The sequence below is a fragment of the Epinephelus fuscoguttatus genome, linkage group LG15 (genome assembly GCF_011397635.1).
Source record: "Epinephelus fuscoguttatus linkage group LG15, E.fuscoguttatus.final_Chr_v1".
Classification (NCBI taxonomy): domain Eukaryota; kingdom Metazoa; phylum Chordata; class Actinopteri; order Perciformes; family Serranidae; genus Epinephelus; species Epinephelus fuscoguttatus.
This window is the reverse complement of record NC_064766.1, coordinates 18,524,714-18,546,503: the sequence shown is the minus strand read 5'-3', so window position 1 is coordinate 18,546,503 and position 21,790 is coordinate 18,524,714. Positions and strand designations below refer to the sequence as shown.

The window sequence follows — 21,790 nt, the reverse complement described above, 5'->3', positions numbered from 1 at the left end:
CTTAATTTGAGCCACAGAATTGCAGGAAAACAAGTAAATTAGTGCGTCTGATGCTTAACAATGAACACATTTGGCAGCGAAGCACAACCATGGGTTGATATTTTTTAGACATTTAATCTCAGATCGTGCTACTGTATCTACCCAACCATCACCTTGTGTTCAACATCTTACCACAAGCTGTGTGGTCATGACAAGGTTGAATAGTTCTTCTGTTGCAGCTACAACAGGCTCTATTTTAATCATATTCCAAATTGTACAAGGTCAAAAGAATGGCATTGTAAATCAATTCAACACACGGCTCCATCTCTTATTAAGAGTGGTAGAAGAAGTACTCACATCTTCTATATCAGTAAAAGCATCAATGCAGCAATTTAAAACTGCAGCATTTCAACTGAAGTACTACTAGCAAGAGTACAGAAGTATTATCAGCAGACTATACTTTAACTTTTAAAAGTAAAAGTGGTTGTTCGGCACCAAAATGACCCCTCTGATTGATGTATTGTAGTAGTATATCATTGGAGTCTTTATACTGATGCATCATTGCATATGTAGCATTTTACTGTTGAAAGGTGGAGCTAGCTTTCTTATGCACAGTTGGATAGTTTAGTTGTTGCTAACCCAGGGTCAAAACATAAATCTGAGGGGTCGTAAGATGATTAATGGGGCAGGAGAGAAGAAGTTCTACTACACAAAATCAAATTAATTTTTGGACTTTTTCCTCTAACCTTTTTCTCATGAAATATTGGATACTTATAACTTCTTGGACCTCAAACAGTAATTTCACTGTAACGATCTGAATAATTTAGACGGTAAATCTCTCCATGGTGGAACTGCTGACAACTCACAGACATCTAAAATATGACAAGGGGCCACAAACTGTAAAAAAAAAAAAAAGCTAGTATATATTCACTTTATTTTAATGGTAAATGGACCTGTATTTGTATAGCACCTTTCTGGTCATCTAGTGACCACTCAAAGTGCTTTTTACACTACGAGTCACGTTCACCTATTCACACACACACATTCATACACTAGTGGCTGAGGCTACCATACAAGGTGCCACCTGCTACTCAGTTTTAACACACTCACACACCGATGGAACAGCCATCGGGGGCAATTTGGGGTTCAGTATCTTGCTCAAGGATATTTCGACATGCAGCCTGGAGGAGCCCAGGATCGAACCGCTGATCTGAACGACCCGCTCCACCTCTGAGCCACTGCCGTCCCCTTCCTAATGCAGTGCATTAGGAAGTAGCATAAAATAGAATACCCAAGCAAGATATTAGGACCTCACATATGTGGTGCTTGAGTACATGTATGCATTTTCTGTCACTGATTATTCATGATTCCAAGTTGCCTGAGTCCAGGAGCTTGGAATCCGAATCCACTGACTTTGAGTTGACTGATTCGTCTAGCATCATGACATGAAACATTCGTTTTTGGTTGAAAAATAACTAATGAGCTCTGTGCAGGGATTTATGATCAGCTGCATGGGTGGGACTAACAGCGTTATCAAGATGGGGTACATTCAGTCTGAAACCAGTGTGCACCATTTTGCTACGGTTTTCACTTTGAACAACAAATTTCCTCAAAACAGAATTAACCAGTGTGGAAAGGTGAGCAATGGGCTTTGAGGTACATTCTCTCTTATTTAATCTGTGTGTCTGAGGTGTACCCAATCAGCAGTGATGTGTATATACACCAAATTCTGGTAGATTGTTTTTATTTCAAACTTGCTTTGGCAGTGTAAACGTAATACAACGGGGTGTTCAACGCACCACTATTTAAATAAATGTTTTTCTGCATTTTGTCAAGGCTGAACCTGAACTTGTTGTCAAATGTTGTCAAGCTGTGCGCTAGAGCTAAGGAACCGATGAGCAATAACAGAAATGGCGGGCACATTACAGACATGATAGACGCTACTATGAAAGCTGCTCCAAATCGACGCAACATCGTAGCTTGTTTTTGTTTTGCTCTGCTCCACTCTCAATCAGGTGAAAACGCTAGTCTCTAGTGATACGTTAAGGAATATCAAATCCTGCTCTGTCATGGAAATCAGTTAGAATTGACACAATGTCAGACCAAAGATGGAAATGGAGTGTAACAGGTGACAATTCTATCTGATAGTGAGGAAGATGCCCAGCACACGCACAAAGAAATGAGTGTTTACCATACCTCTATGACATGCAAGAGCTGCATTGTTTATGTACTGTGTACAATGTTTGCACTAATACACAGAGGAGGCAGCAGAGCTGGTTGGTACGATGCTCTAGAGGATAAGTTACACTTTACTGAGCATCATCTCTACCAAGGTACCAAAACAAAATTAATTTACTTGAAATATCAAAAGTTTCTATTTCCTCCTGCCATATTGTGCCAGCCTTTTATACAGTGTATTAATGGCGCGCTTTATTGCCAACTGTAAAACATTATTACAGTAAATGGAACGCATCGTAAAAAATGCCACGCTAGTGAAATAAAATAATGTCAGCTCAAGTCTGATGTGACGGAAAGGGCATGGAGTGCCAGATATTAAAGTGACAAGTTAATTTCCTGACGTTAGCAGCAGCAGATGCTGTCCTGCTGCTTCCACATTACTGCAAGTCAAACCCACAATATGTCAATATTCTCCTCCAGGATGATCTCTGTCTGCAATTACTGGCTATTCCACACACTCAGTTTTACTAATGGATATCATTTCCTGTCAAACAATTGTATATTAATCTGAAATACAAACATAAAAATGCTGTCTCGCCCTGCAGTGGGTAATAGCTCGCAAGCCTGTAAGAGCATTGTGAATCTAAAAATAGAGAACATCTCGAGAGCTTAGCAGAAGCATCATCTCATGCATCATTTTGGAAATGTACTCACCCTTTTGCCCGGAGGTCCTGGTACTCCAGCCTCGCCAGATGGACCTGGAGGGCCCTAAAATAGAGTAGATAGAACACTTGACTCCACTTCACAGAAACTGAAGAGTTTTGTTGCATAGATAGCTGTACTTTGTGAAAAAAAAGAAAGAATATAATGTAACTTTTTATGCCTGTTTTTGGGTCTCTTCCAGGCTCCTTTTACCATAGTGTTGCTTTACTTTACCGTGAGGCAGTATATTTGAACAAACTTGAATTTAAAATGTAAAATAAACTGCAACATGACTTCAAATGAGACTGTGAGAAATTTCATTTCAATCAGATTTTCTAAATTTTGTTGAAGGAAACCAGAAAATTGAATTACAAGATACTCAAAATGCTGTTGATTCAAACTATTCTGCATTCTTAGGTCACTACACACCCAAGGGTTTAATCCTCACATCATTATGTAGATGGGAAATTCATACTAGTTACTTACAGGTTGTCCGGCGTCTCCATCATCTCCTTTGTCACCTGGTAAACCATCAAGACCCTAAACAAAATACACAAATGACATCTGTCAGCTCTTATACTGTACCGTAACGCCATTTCACATCACAGTTGCAACTATATTAATGGCGCTAATAGGCACATTTTACATAAAAGAAAAAATACATATAAAAACAAAAACAAAAAGCTCCTACAAAAAACAGAAAATCAAGCACTTACAGGTAAAAAGCATTTATTGCCACTCAGTAAATGGTAGAACATCCTAAACGCAAGATTGATTGAGGGATAAATGTATCACTTACACCAGCACCAGGCTCACCAGGGGGACCGGGGTCTCCTGGGAAGCCAACAGGACCCTGCAGACAGATCGAGACACTGAGAAGACTGAGCTTGACTCAGATATGTGACAGCGTGTCAACAACAGCTCTGACAGCAGACAGCTCGACTGAGAAATGTGACACAGTGATTCTGCAGCTGACAGATTTAATAATGCATCAGTCATGGCTCTGTGTGTATGACAGCGGCGGTGACATACGGGGTTGCCCTTGGGACCGTCATCTCCGGGGGGTCCGCGTGCACCGGCAGGTCCAGCAGCTCCGGGTGGGCCGGTTTCTCCCTTCTCACCAGTCTCTCCTCTGGGTCCCTGTGGGAAAAATGCATCACAGGCTCGTCACTGTGAAGACGCCGTAAGGGCCATCTACGCTTCTCTGACAATAGCCTGCTAAATAAGGCACAGGACATATGTGTTATCAAATCTGTCACTGCAGCTGACGTCAAAACATGGACCAAACTGCCCCAAGACCCCCCAAGCATGACTCTTGGAGTTTTAAAATCCACTAAATCATTACACTAAACAGTCTTAACATTACAATATCTTTCTTTTCTCTGGTAATCAGCAACAGTGTCTTAAATTGTTGGCTCCGACTAAGAGCAGCAGTTGGAGCGCCATTACAAGCCCAGGATCGTTAGTTGGCCCATTAGAGCAGCACACTTCTCTAGTCGATGCCAGCATGCACCTTTGAAATTGACCCCGATGTGATGTGCAACACTGGCTCTATCTGTCACTGTAAACAGATCTGTGGCAGCAGGTAGATACATCAATACAACCTGATAGACTCAGACTCGAGGAGGGTGGCTGGCCCGAACCTATAACTAAGGTGAGGCGTCCCTGGTCTACACAAGCAGTGCTTAGCCTGGATCAATGGCACTGCTCTGATGTGTGAATACTTTATCCTGATTTATACCAGTGGAAAGTGATCAGCAGAGGCACTTCTGCAGGCAAACAATGTCAGCTGCATTATGAAGCTAATGTTGAGCGTATTATGTGGATTGATGCAGGTGGTGCCCTTGTAAATGAATGTTAAACAAGTTATGAAAAACTGAACTTTCTGTCATTTAACACTAATTTTTTGGATGCATTAAATAACAAAATGTTATTGTGGAAAAAATCCCAAGCTATTGTGATGTTTTTGTCACACAAAATGACTCCTGGCATGTTTTGACTTTTGCCTCTAATAACAGCCTCGTACGGGAGGTTAGATTAATGACACCTCCAACACTGGAGGTGTCCAAATCTGGCTGAGCTAATTATCTGCTGAAAAGCCCTCAGGTTGCTAGCATTGCTACACATCAGCCTGCAGTAATACGGAGGTGAAATACTCAGCAGCGGAACAGCCCCCACAGCTTAAGTGTCAAATATTAAACATAACTTAATTAGCTGCACTCACAGATATTCTCAGACAGATGGTTTAAACAGTCACAATTACATACTTTTCTGGGGATGAATTGTACACAAGGGCACACTGCAGAATTGTGTATCGTACCACTTGCCATGCATTTTAAGTGCTGTTTACACATATTAAAATAGTTGGTTATCTTCCTTTTGAAAACAAAATAATGCTATCTGAAATGAGATAATTAGTAGTTCAGCATGACACTGTGCTTACCCCAATACCAGGCTCTCCAGGTGATCCTGGGTTGCCAGCTTCACCGGTTTCTCCCTGTTACATCACAGAGAAAATGTCGGTTAATGGGGACTATCACACTTGCAGGAAACAATACAGACAGTGTTATCAGCTGAGTATCTTTTAGTTTGTATCTTCCACTTTGATGTCAAACACAAGCCTTTTTTTTGTTTGTTTGTTTTTTGCAATAATACATAGTCGTAAAAATGGCTGCTCTGAATGTACTTGTTGTGGGGCAAAACAAACCAAATGAAATGAAAGGAATTTATTTTTAGGAGATTAAAAGTGGTTAGCAAGTGCTTCCACAATTGAGACATATTGGTTCTTACCTTCTCACCAACACCTCCCATTGCACCAATACCACCGGGAGGACCTTGAGCACCCTGTGGATAAATCACGAGCACAGTCAGGGATTATCCAGAAGTAAGTAAAAATCATATATGAAAAGTATATAAACACTAGATTTTTTTTTAAATCATGAGAATGTTTGCAGCTTTGTTAAAAGGCAAAAACAAAAGATCAAACTTACGCTAGCTCCGCTGGGACCCTGAGGACCTCTGGGGCCAGGAGGACCAGGTGGACCCTGTCAGGAGGAGGAGAAGTTATTTTTAGCATAGAGCAGTGCCAACATTGCCTTTTTTTATACATTGCAGAAGCCAAACCAAATGTAAGCTTTACATTTTAATGTCGAAAATCCAATGAATTGCTTGGTGCTGTAATTTTGTTGTGTTTCTTTTAAAGGGTACCAGAACCTGAATCCGAATCAGACTTTATCACTACATGTATCTGTACGAAGAATTTAAGTGAAACCATTAAAAACACTTAGAGGCATAATATGATAATATACAAATACACAAAATCAATACATTCACCTACAACAAGTTTACAGGGCAAGTAAGTAAAGTTCTCAGTGGCATACAGCACAGAATAAAGCTGACCATATAGGAAACGTACATCCCCTCAAACCAAATCTGCATGTTATTTTAACTGAACTCACCACCCTTTAGTGCTATATTGAGAATATTTTCATTGCAGTCTAACTCGCTAACTGCAAAGTTTTCACCAGCAGAATTGTTTGTGTGAAAACATCTTCCACAGACTTCAAGAAATCTGCCAAGAGGCTGGAGGAGTTGCCAAACTCAGCCACGAGCCAAAAACTTCACAACAATCAGCACAATTGCCCACCTCTCTGTGTTCTACGTGAAAACAATGTGAATCACCGCCTGCAACGGAGAAGAAGTAACAGAAAGAGCTGCACTCACCATCGGTCCAACGTCTCCATTCTCTCCCTTCTCGCCGGGAGGGCCAGGTAAACCCTGCAAAGGAGACAAGTATTCTTCAGAACAAAGAAAAAGGGGGTCATGTGAGGGAGCACCTCAGACATAGCTGCGCATTAGAAAACCGAAACCACCGACAGAAGCAGAAATACATTTTCACCGCTCATTAACAGGTGCTTACAGATGATGTGTATTGAATAGTGAGGTTTAGGATGCAATGAGATGGAGAATGCATTAATACAACAGAACCCCTGAGTGTAAACACACAATTAGTCAAAAAGGACACCTATTGTAATTAAAGGGTATGGGAGGCTTGGGGATAATCAGCCTGTGTAAATTGCAGGGTGGGAGCTCCATCCATCTATGTCCACAGGAAAGTGGAAACAAAGGGGACGGCGCAGGCGGTGCATATTACCCAGTTTCGGGATTCAATCATGTTTGACTTAAACAGTTTGAATGCAACTTGGAAAGGTGTATGTGCAACAAAAATGAGGGAGCTCTCACGTCCTATTGTTGCTTATTGTCTATCTGCATAATTGTAGTTATTATTTGCTGTGTTGGTTAAGCTGCGATGATGGAGCGCGCATAATCAATAGGTGGGTGGAGAGCAGCAGTAATGATAAGTTACTCTGAAACCAAAATGACATGGGTATCGATCACTGGGATCACATATGTGTAGTTTCAGCCCATTTTGTTGATTTAATACACCTCTGGAATGGCAGCGAAGGCTAATTTATAACACGTTCTGACTGGGACTTTAGTCAGAGTAATAAAGCATGACGGTAGTAAGAATGGAAAAATAAATAAAGCATCAAATAATTTCATGCATTATGTTCGGATGTGGCAGGTTCGTGGCTAATGATGGACTTGTTAGGCTTCTTTGTGAAATATGTGCACTGATGGATCGGCAGGCTGGAAAGAAAAGGTGTAATGTGAGTGAAATTACCTTTACACACACACACACACACACACACACACACACACACATATACACAAACAACTACACATAGCAGAGCAAGTACATAAATGTTTACTTATGACCTGGCATTTCTGTCTATTTTCCACTCTAGCCTTGAACTATAAGGACACTCTGGTGTAATCAGATCTGATATTTACTCTCCTCTCCATCCACATCTTAACCTCTTAATCTGAAGAATTCATCTGCTCAGCGAGGACTCCAATATTCCACAGCAAACACAGCTCTGAATGATGGGAGCCTTTCAAACCAAAGCCATTCATTCCCCATAGTCAAAAATCATTAATGCTACAGATAATTGAATTGAAGAGCTGAGCTCGCAGTGGCTGCTGCCATCTATTGAAGGGCAGCTTAGCCAAACATAATTAAAAGAGTGGAGATGGAGTGCATTATGCCCAATTAAAAGCCAATTGCACTTAATAACAACGTTATCTGGCCCTATTGACCAGCAGGGCTTCGCTCTAATTTCATCCTCGGTGAGTCCTTGGATAATTGACTTTTAGATATTCTACAATGTGCCGTTTCTTTATTCATTTGCCACCAAAGCAAGTTTCTTCAACTTGAGCTCGTCGGCTTAAATGAGCCAATGCTCTGCCCTTTTGCTGCTTTCACTCTGTTGCAGTTTTGAGGAAAAGAGAGCTGAAAAGAGCAAAGTCAAATGGAGCAGTAGTCACATAATGCAAGTCTTAATCTTGTATTACATCCCGATAGCAACATTTAAAAAGCGAACACACTGTATAGTTTGCAGTTAGTTTCCTAAAGTGAAACTATGTGGCGTCTGCTGAACGGCACAAAGTGTGGGCACAAGAGAAAGTTGCAGCATGTTCTAGCATGCTTCTAACAATTGCAAAAATAGAAAGAGTGATGAAGTCAGTAAAATGACTCAGCAATGTCAGAAACACAACATTCGCCACTAAAGCTACTGGTTATACCACACTACTTAAGGTTGTATATACAAAACCTGTGAGTTAATTGAACCAGAGGAGGCATGCACTTCATTGGTTACTGTTTCTACTTCTTGCAGTTTGCAAGAGTAAGAATATGTTATTATTCTCTCAAAGTTAAATACAAATAGAATCACTTTAATACCAAAAATGGGTGCTAATACGATGTGCATGATATCAAGAAAAACACTTTCTACAAATCAATACACTAACCACTGTTAAAAAAATAAGATAAATAGCCACAAATCGATGTGTGTTGAAGTGGAAAATAAAACTGTGGGTCATTTATTGATAAAAGCCATCAAATATCATTCTCCTGCACAGCATTTAATATGCATGATCCATGTTTGTGTAGGCAGGGTGTCCTGGTGGCCAGACAGATACTCAACAAAGCAAATGGGTATCAAAAGCACCCCTGCTGCCTGTCTGCTTCAAAGTTGCTGCCCCTTTTCTGAAATCCTAGAAAATAAATACTGTATGGATATTGTAATACATCTATTATGAGGGATACATTAGTTTTTAACATTTATACATTATACTACATATATTAAAATATCTGATCCTATACAGGCTACCACAGAAGTTGGTCTCTTATTTGGGCCTGGGAGCACTGCAAGGAAGTGGTTTACTGCATGATAATGATGTAGTCTGAGCAGAAAACCAACGGCAGTCTCCCCCTCCGCCATTAACAGTGCGGCAAAATGCCAAATGCAAAATGTTAGCAATAGTGATGGATTTTGAGAACTGTCTATGCTACAGAAAGTCCTTGAGGGGGGAAAAAGCATTATTTGCCTAGAAGCAATGCAAAGTGTTATTAGGAGCCGCGGCTGCATTAATAAATTATGCTCTGTTTTGATGTAATGTAAATGATGTAAGGAGAGGTGAAATGTTGTCGGTTTAAGGGGTGTGGGGAAACTCACTCTGCTCCGGCTGGCTCAGACAGAGGGAAAGCGATGTGCATACCTACTAGGCTGGGTCCAACGTGATCTGGTTGTCATGTGTTCGGAGAGGGAGAAAGAGTATCAACATGTGTGCGTGCGCGTGTGTGTGTATAAAAGACTTACCTGCAGTCCGATGGGTCCTGGCAAACCAGGGAATCCTCTGGGGCCTTCGTCTCCTTTCTGGCCAAACATACCCTGCTGCCCTCTCGGTCCAGCCTCACCATCGCTGCCCTGTGAGAGGTCAAAGCTCATTAAATCTAAACATCTTCATGCGGATCCCCATTAGCCAGAGCTTCGGCAAAATGCAAGTCCACAAACACTGGTATCTGTGGAATTTCTCTTTTGGGATTTCTTTGCCCTCTTAATCCTTTTCAAGGTTATGGACTTTATCCAAGCTCACATGGAAGAGAGTGGGTCGATGCCTGTATTCAAACACAGATTAGGACGGGCAGTTTACCTTAATGCCTTTTCTGAAGGTCACTTTATGGCAATTTCATCCATCCATCAATTCTCTACACCCACATGTTTTCGCTCAGGGTCATGAGGGGGCTGGAGCTTTTCCCAGCATGCACCCTGGACAGGTCAACAGTCTATCTCAGGGCTAACGCATAACCACACATTTGCACTCACAGGCCATTTTGAGCTTAGAACCAAGCTACAAATCTTTTTAACAGAGAAGCCGATTTGGACATTTGGAGGAAAATGCAGACTGCAAACGAAACAGGACAAGGGTGAGGCAACAGTTGCAGTCACAGATCCCCTGTGCTGCCGGGCTACCTGGGGAAACAGCAGCCAGATTACCAAAGCTCCTCATCAGGGGAACGCAGGATACAGTACAGGATAGCCACAGGGTTACGGTAAATAGCGTATGTGAAAGATGCTGACTTCATCTATGAAGTCAGAGGTGCACGGGGCTACAGAGGATAGAAAAGGGGGAGACTACAGGGAAGGAGCGAAGTGCTGACAAACTGGGAGTTTTCAGTTCAAACGCATGTCAGCACTTGAAAGTGCTTGTGGAGCTCTCGCTGAGCCCTGGGACATGTAGGCAGCCTGAGGCACTGGTAGTGAATGCAGAACAGTTTAGAAGGAAATGTTGGGTGATTACAGGTAGCAGGAGTTTAGCTTTGAACTGAGGAGTCAGAGACAAGGTGGACTAAAGTTTAGAGAGACTTTAACCAAAAAAAAAAAAAAGAAAAAAGAAAAAAAGAAAAAAGGAAGCCAAAAATCTGACTGGCCTCACAGCTCCTCAGGGAGATCAGAATCAGAAATGAGTGTGCCTGTAGTGTTTGAACTTAAACGCCGCATAATTTGTCATTCACTCTAACACTGCACAACTCACTCTACTGTTTTTTGTTGACGCACCAGAGCTTTGTGATTGATGGAACTGGATGAAACTGCCAAAACAACATGGAGAAATGCCTCGAATAGTTATCATGACCAAAATACAAAGCTCGGTTCGCGTAGCTTGCTTCTTGCGATTACTGAAATGATCCAACAATGGCGAATGTCAATGCATTGCCCCCTGATAACAGGCAGGAATGGGTTTTAATTTAAATTTTAATACTACAATTTGCAGTTAAAGTATATGCTCCAGAAGTGACAAATGATGTTGTGAAAAACTGGCTCATTGATTTCTGAATTACAGCTGTAAAAGACTAGGAACTGCAAATATCTGTGCATTCAACATATGTTGCAGGTCTAATTAGAAAAGTGCTTTCTTAGGTGCTTTAATCATCATAAGTCAATGTATAATTACTTGTACTAAAACTGTGAATGCTTCATTTTTCAGGACTTGGTATTAATTTGTATATTGGTCTTTTTGAAGCGTGGCTGGTGTAATTGAATGAGATATGATTAGCACCTGTGGGTATAAGTGACGCTAAGGCCTTGAGGCACGGTGCTAATGCCGAGGCAGGTGTAATTTATGACTCACCCGAAGTGCATTTCACTTATTATATGCTCAGACTGTCCCTGAAACAAATGTAAGTGACTATTTTAGGGCTGTTTGTTTTCCCTCATGTTATGTGGAAACACTTATACCACAAAATCGTGTTCCCTCCTGTGTGCTTTTTTTTTCAAAAATCGTTCTTATACAACATTTCTCTTTTTATTAGACACTGCTAAATACAAAGAAATGCAATTGATTTGTTTAAATGAGTGTTTACCACATCCTGATGAAGATCAATAGTATTTCATTCCACTTGCTTGACCTTAGTTGTATCTTAAACACAATACTGGTGAATGAGCTGTTGTAAACCTTGTTAAGCCTTAGCTGAAAAGAAAATTGGATCATTCATTTCCCCCGAAACTACCAACATCTTTCCCAGATTGAGAGGTGGGGTAGATAGTATAGTCGAAATTGATAACAGCATTAGGACTTGCAATAATAATAAAAAGAGGGCAGATAATAGTGAAAGCTACGCAGCACGAGTCAGGTCTCAGTTATGAAAGTATGAATACACATGAGCAGACTGACTCACCAGGATAAACAACTGTTAAATAATTTGTTATTCAGCCCGGGTGCACTACCTGCTCGCGGCAATCCGTCTCACCAGGTCTATTCTAGCCCCCACAGAGCCCTGCAGATGCTGAGTTTTTGCTAGAATGGTTGTTAAGGCCTGATAATTTATAGCAATGAGCTCTTAGTTGCCCTCAGGCCATCAGCTATTGTAGAAACAGGCCTTTTCCTGTTGTGTTAATGAGATGGATGAGTAGAGGATGTTCTGCAGCATACAAGGCAGTATTCTCAGCTACACCGGGTGCCATATCAGGTAATACATGGAAATGATTGGCAGGGTGGTGTACCATTGTGATGTGTGAGGCTGTATTGCAAAGCAACTGTGATGTAATTGATGACTGGGTGCTGAAAAATTCTACAAAAGGACAAGCTGTTAAGACTGTGATGACAAAATTCTGTGTGGGGCACCCTGCTGCAAGTTAGAGTCATGATTAAAATGGAATGTATGTAACATTATAATGATAAACGCATGGGGATTCCTAAATAAATGGGGACTGCAGCCAAAGGTTTTTGGACTGTAGAGGCGACAGTAAAAAGCAATACTGCTTGTTTAATGCATCCCTGATCCGGCTGGAATAGTACTTAATTTCTGCCCATCTGGAGAGTAAAACATGTTTTTTAAAATATAATAGGGGTCTCCAACTATGCACTGTTAAGAGCCAAGTGTCCACTTCTCTAATGTATGTAAACACTGTAAGCAGCTCATTTAATTGATGAACACACCATGAGCCAGAAGTGGTAAAGACAAGAGTTCACATTGATGGAGCATGGTGCTAATGACAAAATAACAGGGTCCAGTGCTGCAGAAACAGACATGACTTGTGATAACACAACAAGTCCGAAGACAAAGAGTTAAAAAGACACACTTTTGGTCCAGTTCCAATTTCTGTCACTGTCTTCATGGAGCCCCGAATCGGAGTAAATATCAAACTTGACTTGCCATGTTCTGACCCACAATCCCTCAGAAAAGGGACTAAGTATGTGCATATCTAGGCACAAATACTGGCACACAATAGGGCTGCAACTAGCGATTATTATCGCTGACGACTATCCTGTCGATTATTTCTTCGATTAGTCAAAAAATGTGTTAAAATGTTGTTAAATGTCGGTCTGTCTCTCCCAAAGCCCAAAATTATGTCATCTAATGTCTTGTTTCGCCAATATTTGAACGTAAAAAGCTACAATAAGAGTACTTTGGGGCACTTTTATAGTACTTTTCTATGAAAAATGACTCAAACCGATTAGTCGACTACTAAAATAGTCACCGATTATTTCGATAGTCGATTAGTCAGCGATTCGTCGACTAATCGTTGCAGCCCTAGCACACAACCCACCATGACAAGTCGGGGCTGCCATTATGAGAAAAACGCTTACATCTTTAAATGATCTGAAATGTTCAATATTTAAAACTTTAGAATTTTAATTCTAAAAATTCAATAGAAATTTAATATCTGCCAAAATAAAGTTGGAAATCATTTGAAAAGGACATTTTTAAAGTTAATATTAGCATATCTGGGTTACTAAGTGGTCATTTGTGATCTCTTTTCATGTCATGTTTTATTTCGAATATGACATCATCAATAAAAGTGGACTGAAAGTGTATAATAATATTTCACAGGGGAAAAGTTGACATTAGATGCCCAGAGGAAGTGATACTCACAGCTGGACCAGGAGCTCCAACCACTCCCTGAAGACCGCTTGGGCCTGGTGGACCCTAGAAACACAAGGAGCAATGAGATGGTATTTACTGGGTTTCTCATTAGTTGTTTGCAAGTACATTCATACAGTAAGTATTAAATATATAACACTGACATTGCATCAACAGCACACAAACCAACCCTGGTTTTAAACTGTCTGTAGATACTCACACCATTCCATTAGCCTGGATAACATCTCACAATAAACCTCTCCCGAAAAAGCAATGTCCTAAAGAGTTTAATGATTTTAGGCCCATAGCACTTCTGTTATCAAGAAATCATCCAAAAAATCATGGTCCAGCATTTCAGCAAAGCAGTAAGTAATGCATAGGATCCTTTTTAGTTTGCCTATAGGCAAGGCTGCAGTGCAAAAGATGTAGTTGTTACACTTGTGCATCTCATCTCTAAAGGCCTGGACAAACCTAAATTGTTTGCCAGAGCACTTTACCTAGATTTTTCATCTGCCTCTAACACTATCCTGCCTGAACCTGTGTTCTCTGATTTATTCAGCTCATATTAGAAAACTCACTGCCTTGTAAAAGAAAAAAAAAGAGTTAGAGAAAATATATACTCACAAGTTCACCCTTGTCTCCTTTGCTTCCCTTCTGTCCAGGTCCGCCAACTTCTCCCTGTGGTGCGACACAAACAGCACAACTTAACATCTCTCTTATCCATCTTAACAGCCTCTTGCCTCTCATGTTTAGTCAAACTCCAATATCTTAAAGTGTCACCTTTACCACCAGTGGGTAGTAAATATCTCTCAAGAGATTCTAATTTGATTGGCCCGCAAAGACCTTGGGCGAGTGTTTGCAATTAATTGATTGGCTCCCTGTCTAACCCCATTGGCACTCTGATTGACAAAATGGCTTGATAGAAGACGTGACTGGGATCGCAGAGACAAACGTAAAGATCCAGATCGGTAGTTCAGTGTGGATGAGGGATTTGCTGGCCTGAGGGTAAACAGTGTATGTAAGATATTGGCTATTTCAGTACATGTTTATCTGTTTGTGTTGAGAAATGTTTTAATGCCGCCAGTGTGCGCTTATTGTGTTTACCGAATGCAACAACCTGATATTATTCTCCGTCATTGTTGGCCTGGGGCTAAACAGAGAGACTGAAAAAAGTATTTGTTTATATGCACTCTGTGTATTTTCTATATATATGCACTGTGTATTAAGACATGAATATTTGCATAGCAGTGTGCAGCAGTTATATTCTTCGATGTTATCATGGTAGAAAACTATGTTGTTGAATTACACTGCTCTGGTCTTATTGGCAGGAGCTGCTGGTTACAAGTTATGTTAAAGTAAAACTGTCTTGAATTTGCATTTGTTTTGCACTAATTCTCCAAATTTTATATTTAAATCAAGGATTATTAGCAATCCAGTGCATCAGATCTCTACTCCACCTTGTCACCGTCCTCTCCAGGGGGACCCTGAGGACCAGCAGGACCAGGAAGACCAACAGGGCCTTGGATGCCATCACGGCCAGCAGGACCCATGGGACCTTTCTCTCCCTAAACACATCACATTCATGAAGAGGTGTCGCATTAGCAGCAGCCAAATCAACACTTTCCTGCAGAGTATGCAGGGTTAAAATAGAAGTGTTTGACAGAATGAGAGTAAAACCGAAATACTCACAGGGCCGCCCTTTTCTCCAGCAGGGCCGGGTGGTCCTTGGGGTCCATTGCGTCCTGTCAGACCAATGGGACCTCCAGGGCCGGCAGCTCCTCTCTCTCCAGGAGAACCCTGTCACCGAAGAACAAAGACCCATCAGTCATTGCTGCAGTGTGTGGTAGCTATCTAGAGAAGTCAATTTCCTGCAGAAAAGGTATGAAACGGCTGAAAGAAAAAACTCTGACTTCATTAGAAAGGCTGCACTAATTGAGTAGATTTTCAACAAACACTTTTTCCACAGACTATGGCCACTATAATGTGAAGTGTCCTTGATATATTGGAATGAATGGGCCTGATTGTTTTAATCACCTGTTTTCCATTTCTCATAGAACAATGTTCAGATTACTCAACCATAACAAGTTGTCTACAGGCTATTGACTAAAATGTAGAGTAAATACAGTTCTCTCGTGTGCTCACAAAAAACAAAGACTAAAACAATTGCAAAACAAAGCTGTATGAAAGGCAAAGGAGGTAATTAGTGGATCAGTTTTGAAAAGGAAAGTGTGTAATTCCTTTAATAGATTAAAAAACAAACAAAAAACCCAAAATTATAAACAAAGATAAAAAACAAGTTATGAACTCTAGTATTTATGTATGTAACTCCAGAAAAAAAACGGGGTTAAAAAGTTAACACAGGGCGTCGGTAGAGTAGTGGATAGTGCCGGCGCCCCATGTACAGAGGCGATGCCTCGCTGCAGCGGTTGCAGGTTCGACTCTGGCTTGCAACCATTTGCTGCATGTCACCCCCCGCTCTCTCTCTCACCCCATTTCACTCTGTTCTGTTCATTAAAGGCAAAAATCCAGCAGCTTCACTGCATCACATCTGCCAAAATTCAGTTGAATTGAATTTTTTTACATACTTCCGCAGCAAAAATTGATGTGTGCAATTAATTTAGCTTAGTTTAACTAATCACTGAGCATGTAATTAATTAGATTTATTTTTTAATCTCCTGACATCCCTAAGATATATATATATATATATATATATATATATATATGTATATATATATCACAGACTGTATAATATAGATAGATGATGCTCCTTAAAACTGAAGCCAAAACATATTGATCGCCCCTGGTGGCTGGCTGCAGTACAGGCCATTAACCTGGCCACCTTTATGTTAGCCAATGGGACATGAGCCAAACTGTCAGATCAAGGAACACAGGAACAGCCTACACCTTTTCAGCCAGCAAAACTTGCTTTGGTTGGTCACTCCTTCAAATTTAGTAACTTATTATTGTTTATTTATCATTCTTTCTTGTGTGTGTTTGAGTTGTTTAAGTTGGCAAATGAACGAACTGAAGTGAAAACTAAACAGACTGTAAAATATTACATTTTATTTGATTACTTTTTCATTGATGAATGTGAGGAGCTGTAACCACAATAATACTGTACTCCATGGCTGGACTTAAAAAAAACCATACTAAGTATGTTAACCCTGCTGTCAGCCTCAAAGCTTCACTAAGATGAGAGCCATGCTTATGACTGGACTCTTATCTAACTAATAGGATTCAGCTGCTCTCCTCTGCCAAGGCCCTATGGAAGGTCTTTCCATTCTTTGTGTGCGTGTCTTATTACCCGCTCTGCACTATGCTCAGGTGGGTGCTCATCACCATCGAGGCTGCCCGAAATCACATAAACTGTGACTACATTTTAGATGAGCAGGTCATTACTTTATTCTCTTTCTCAAGGGAAGGTCTCAGGCTGCTTTCAAATAAAACTTGCATGTGTACAAGTGGAAGAGTCACCCTGATGCGCGCGCACGCGCGCGCGCACACACACACACACACACACACACACACACACACACACACACACACACACACACACACAGTGATTCAGCTGCTGATGTGAGCTGCCACCTGGCACTCATATGCCTGGCCCATTTCATGACAGACAGTGCCGGTGACACACACATACACTTACGCAGCTTCAAACTGTCATCCCCTGCCTGCCAACCTGCCCGCCAGGACACACACAAACAGTCGCACACACAGGTTTCTTTGACTCACATAACTTTACATTCTTTCTTTCTGCTTCCCTCCCTCTCATTTCACTCGTGTTTCTTCTCCCACACATGTGATCCTCTGGCTAGAAATCAAAACGGCAAACACAAAGTTTTTCTGTTTGTGACTCAACTTGTCGCATACATGCTTTCTGTTCTTTTTTTCCCCCCAGTGCAGTTTCTTGGTTTCTTGGTCTGTCTCTTTCAGACACACACACACACACACACACACACACACACACACACACCCCTCTAAAAAGTCTATGAAACAGCAACACACACACGGCACTCACAGACTTTCCCACAGCACAACAGCAGCTCAATCTCTGGCAGGAAATCGATGGAGGAAAATATCAGATCTCTTGTGTGCGTGGGCATTGCACACTGGCCTCTTTTTTAAGGAGTTTTTTTTTCCCCTTCCAAACGCTACCAAAACAGTCCATCACATGTTTTCAACCAATGGCTCACTTCCAAGCCAATTTAAGAAAACTATCTCATTTTGCAGTGGAAACGGTTTTAACTCGCTCAAAGAACGCCCCTCTTCTTCACTTTCATCATCTTTTCATCCGTGCTCTGCATATCCGCTGTCATCTAATCTGGTGTTGCTCTGTCGCTGGTGAGCAGGGGCAATTATCGGGAGCCTGCGTTTAACGCTTGAACAAAATGTCAGACAGTTCAAAGCTGCCTGTCAGTCAGCTTTCTGTACAGATTCACCACCGGAGCTCCCGAGGCTTTTCATTGCATATATCGCTAACTGAGGGGCTCAGAGACAAAGGCAGGGGGGGAAAAAGTCCTTATTTATGGCTTGCCCTGCCACTCCTGCTCCTTTGCTGGGTCCTACACTTTGTGAGAGCAAAAGCACAGTATATGAATGCAGCTATGGCATCTAAGAGGATGTCCTTTACTGTGAATACGGGGGAATCAGTGATCCAGAGGATGCAACATAAGTACCCATAATCACAGAGAAAAACATCCTAACTCTATTACGTGTGATTATCGATTGAGTGCAAAGTTTCTCTGAAAGTAGTGGACATACAAAAATAAAAACACAAATTTCCACCATCTGTGTCCCAACAGTTTCTATAGTAACTAGAGGAAAACATATAAGACCAATCAAGTTACTGGGACGAAACTACTGTAGTTGTTAAATTGGGCAATTAAGGAATGACTAGGCCGTGTTTCAAAGTGTTGTTGTTGAGCACTCGTGTTAGTTTCATACCTAAAAATATCTCGTAGCTGTTCTAAAAAACACCACAAATCAAGCAGCACATTGCTTTTATCAAACCATAGTATGCAAATTCATAGCTCTCTTATTTTAAAATGCAAAATCTTCTCTGGAGCAATGTAATAATAAACACAAATGACATCTGTATGAGAGGCGATAAACAAAAAAATTAGTGGTGCTATCCACTTTATGACAAGAAAAACAGAGGATAAAAGTGTTTTATGTTTTTCTCTTTCAATTTAACTAAACAAAGGAAACAAATTGCAAAATGTAATGTGACATTTACCGCTGTAATTTGAACAACTACTGCGGTGCCACTTCAATCCTGCCACCCTGCCCTGCTCTACCACCTTCTGCACTGCAGTTTACATTACGGGTGCTGCTGAGCGACTGGAGAGCGGAGCAGCGCACAGCATGTGCAACTCCATTCTCCAAAAGCACAAGTCGCTTTCCACTGTAATCTCTGTGGCGGGAGAGGATGAGGTAACCATAGTAACGGGCTACTTACGATAGGGCCGGGGGGACCCTGAGGCCCTTCTCCTCCCTTTAAGCCAGCTGGACCCTGAAAGCAGAGGACAGGAGAGGGTTAGATCTCACTCACTGCGGGCTGCTGCTCAATGCCATTCAAAGAGCAGTAATCACAGCTGTCAAATGGGCCTTTAAATGTTACCGTGTGCATGTTTATGTGCATGTGTGTGAAGATATGTGTATACCTGTGTATGTGCAGTGTGTGTGGAGAGATTAGATACAGAAAGGCACACAGTAAGTAGCAATTTGTGATTTATATGTGGTAATAAAAAGGAAGGAAATCTTTTAGTAACAGTCATTAGTAATTATAGCTATAAAAAGAATTATAGTAATTATAGCATCTCTTTTTGTATATATTGGTGATGATGTTATCATTACCAAAATATATCATGGTAAATGAGCTGCTTTTATAAACCCCCTTTAAAAGTGTTTCAAAATTCGCCTCATTCACACACACATTCATACACCATGGTGGTGGAGCTGCCATGCAAGGCACTGGTCTGACCATCAGGAGCAACTTGGGGTTCAGCGTCCTGCTCAAGGACACTTTGACATGCGGACAGGAGGAGCCAAGGATCAAACTGCCAACCTTGTGATTAAGGTTGACTCACTCTACCTCCTCATGTGCCCCCAGTGAAAGATGAAAAAGTTCCTCCTTCTGACTTTTAAATAAAGTGTTCTGAACCCCACTTATAGTATTACTTCCAGATTTATGTACATCACAACATAGGGCAAACATGTGACAATCCCCTGTTATTAGCCTCCAATTTGCACAGGCAGCAGGTCATTAAAGGGTCACTTCAGCTTATTTTCTCACTCAGTTCTTGTGCAGACAGCTTTGGTTTTATTTATCCAGGTCTTGTAATATAAGTATAGGAGATTTCTGCTGTCATCCCAATAAAACTGAGGTGAATTGGATTTAGTTTATGGTGCTTGTAGTGATGAAAAATTACATTTAAAATATCCAGCGGCACAGATTTCTTTAGAAGCACTTTCTACTAAACAAACAGACAACATGACAACTGTTTATGGTGACATCTGTGGATTATCCAGTGTAAAGTGGGCATTGTTTCTAAAGAGAGATGTTTCTTTTGAAAAGCCACTTTTCAATGCTATGAGCATCACAAACTAAATTCCATTCACATCCATTGTACTGGGGTTGCGGTAGAAATCTCAGACATCAGACATCTTGAAATATGAGCACATGAGACCAAAACTATCTTTATGGTGAGGCACCAGTGGCTGAGTGAGGCAGTATATTTGGGTGAACCAACCATTTAAAGGGGAACACCACCTAAATTAAGACTTCTATTATGTTATTTCCATGGTTTAGGAAAGTTTAGGCAATATTTGTGAACATGAGTTTCTCTCTCTTGTGATGTCATAGGATGCAGGGCCCTATTTAAAAGATCTATAGCGAATGGTCTAAAGCAGTGGTTTCCAACTGGTGGATCATGGTCCAAAAGTGGGTTGCTGATCCATTCTGAATGGACCGCAAGCGACTCACGAATATGTCAAGTTTGTAAAAAACACTTTATTTTGAAGTGCAGTGAATTTTTGGAACACAGATTTTATTTTGAAGGTCTGTTTCCTGCTCTAGACTGAGTAGCTAACAGACAGCTACTTAATAGAGACAGCAAACTAGCTCGACAACATGGCCAAACCAAGTATGACGCTGAATATATGAAACCATGTGGCAATGGCGCAATCGCTTTGTGCTACCTTAAATTAGCAATACATCAACAATGCGCCTGACCACACTTTATTTTACAACCTACACACCCATGGCCAAAAAGATGGGAGCATTTGCTACTTTCACAGCGTCGGTGCTGGCCTTAAAAATGACATCTGCCTTGATCTGAAACTTGCATGACAGTCGGCTGCTCTGCACACCGCTTTGTGCCAGGTGTGAGATAGTGCCTATGAAGTCTGGAGCTGCTCCATGGACAATGAATGGGAACTCAGAACTCTGCCTTAAAACCTAGAACTCAAATACATTTTTCACACGTGGCCCTGATCCTCTTCCGTATTAATGAAATACCAATATTTCAAAACATTTACTTAGGCTGCAGTTCAGCTCCACCGGAGATAAATTAGCCATTACTTAATAAATGATGATATAGCCTAATCTGTAGGTGTATTTATATTAGTAATGCAAGAGGAGTCATTTAATGAGCTTCAAAACGAAATGAAAAGGAGAAGGAATGACAAGGCTCTGAAGCCCACGGTGCGCCACAAGTTCAAGTATAGTCCATCTATCTCTGGACCCCTGTCATCTCCTCCAGATCCGGCCCTTGAATGGCAATGCCTGCGCTGCTGAATAATAGCACCAGGAGGCTGAGATTGCATATGGAAAACAGTTCACCAGAGGCAGTTAAGACTTTCATTATAATAACTAATTTACAGGCTCCGACAGAGCCAGGGGGTGCAGACGCTGCCAAGCAGGCTCTCCACCTCCCCGGGTTCCACATTTCACCATGGTGCATTAGAAGGCTGGAAGGATCTTTCTTTGCCAGACACACAAAAAGTTATTTATTGGCTCGTATATTGCTACTGTGCCTTTCCTCAAGAGTGAGAGATGGGATGAAGAGAGTGTGTGTGTGTGTGTGTGTGTGTGCATCAATCTATTTTTCTCTTTTGGATAGGTATAAACTATTTGTGTGTGTGCCTGCTCAATGTGTG

The 21,790-nt window shown here is 41.2% G+C and overlaps 1 protein-coding gene across 2 annotated transcripts in view; it reads right to left on the bottom strand.

Moving 5' to 3' along the window:
* Nucleotides 1-21,790, bottom strand: part of LOC125901638 (collagen alpha-1(XI) chain-like) — a 103,366-nt gene that overhangs the window by 15,994 nt on the left and 65,582 nt on the right. For both annotated transcript variants that reach the window (XR_007451004.1, XM_049597388.1), the window contains exons 41-54: nucleotides 19,089-19,142; nucleotides 15,314-15,421; nucleotides 15,082-15,189; nucleotides 14,249-14,302; nucleotides 13,637-13,690; nucleotides 9,582-9,689; nucleotides 6,583-6,636; nucleotides 5,850-5,903; nucleotides 5,650-5,703; nucleotides 5,303-5,356; nucleotides 3,892-3,999; nucleotides 3,659-3,712; nucleotides 3,346-3,399; nucleotides 2,872-2,925 (exon numbers count right to left, since the gene is read on the bottom strand). Coding sequence is in view for 1 of the 2 variants with exons in the window: in XM_049597388.1 (XP_049453345.1) it covers nucleotides 2,872-2,925; nucleotides 3,346-3,399; nucleotides 3,659-3,712; nucleotides 3,892-3,999; nucleotides 5,303-5,356; nucleotides 5,650-5,703; nucleotides 5,850-5,903; nucleotides 6,583-6,636; nucleotides 9,582-9,689; nucleotides 13,637-13,690; nucleotides 14,249-14,302; nucleotides 15,082-15,189; nucleotides 15,314-15,421; nucleotides 19,089-19,142 (972 nt within the window). In the remaining variant the exon portion in view is untranslated. The remainder of the gene's footprint in view (nucleotides 1-2,871; nucleotides 2,926-3,345; nucleotides 3,400-3,658; nucleotides 3,713-3,891; nucleotides 4,000-5,302; nucleotides 5,357-5,649; nucleotides 5,704-5,849; nucleotides 5,904-6,582; nucleotides 6,637-9,581; nucleotides 9,690-13,636; nucleotides 13,691-14,248; nucleotides 14,303-15,081; nucleotides 15,190-15,313; nucleotides 15,422-19,088; nucleotides 19,143-21,790) is intronic.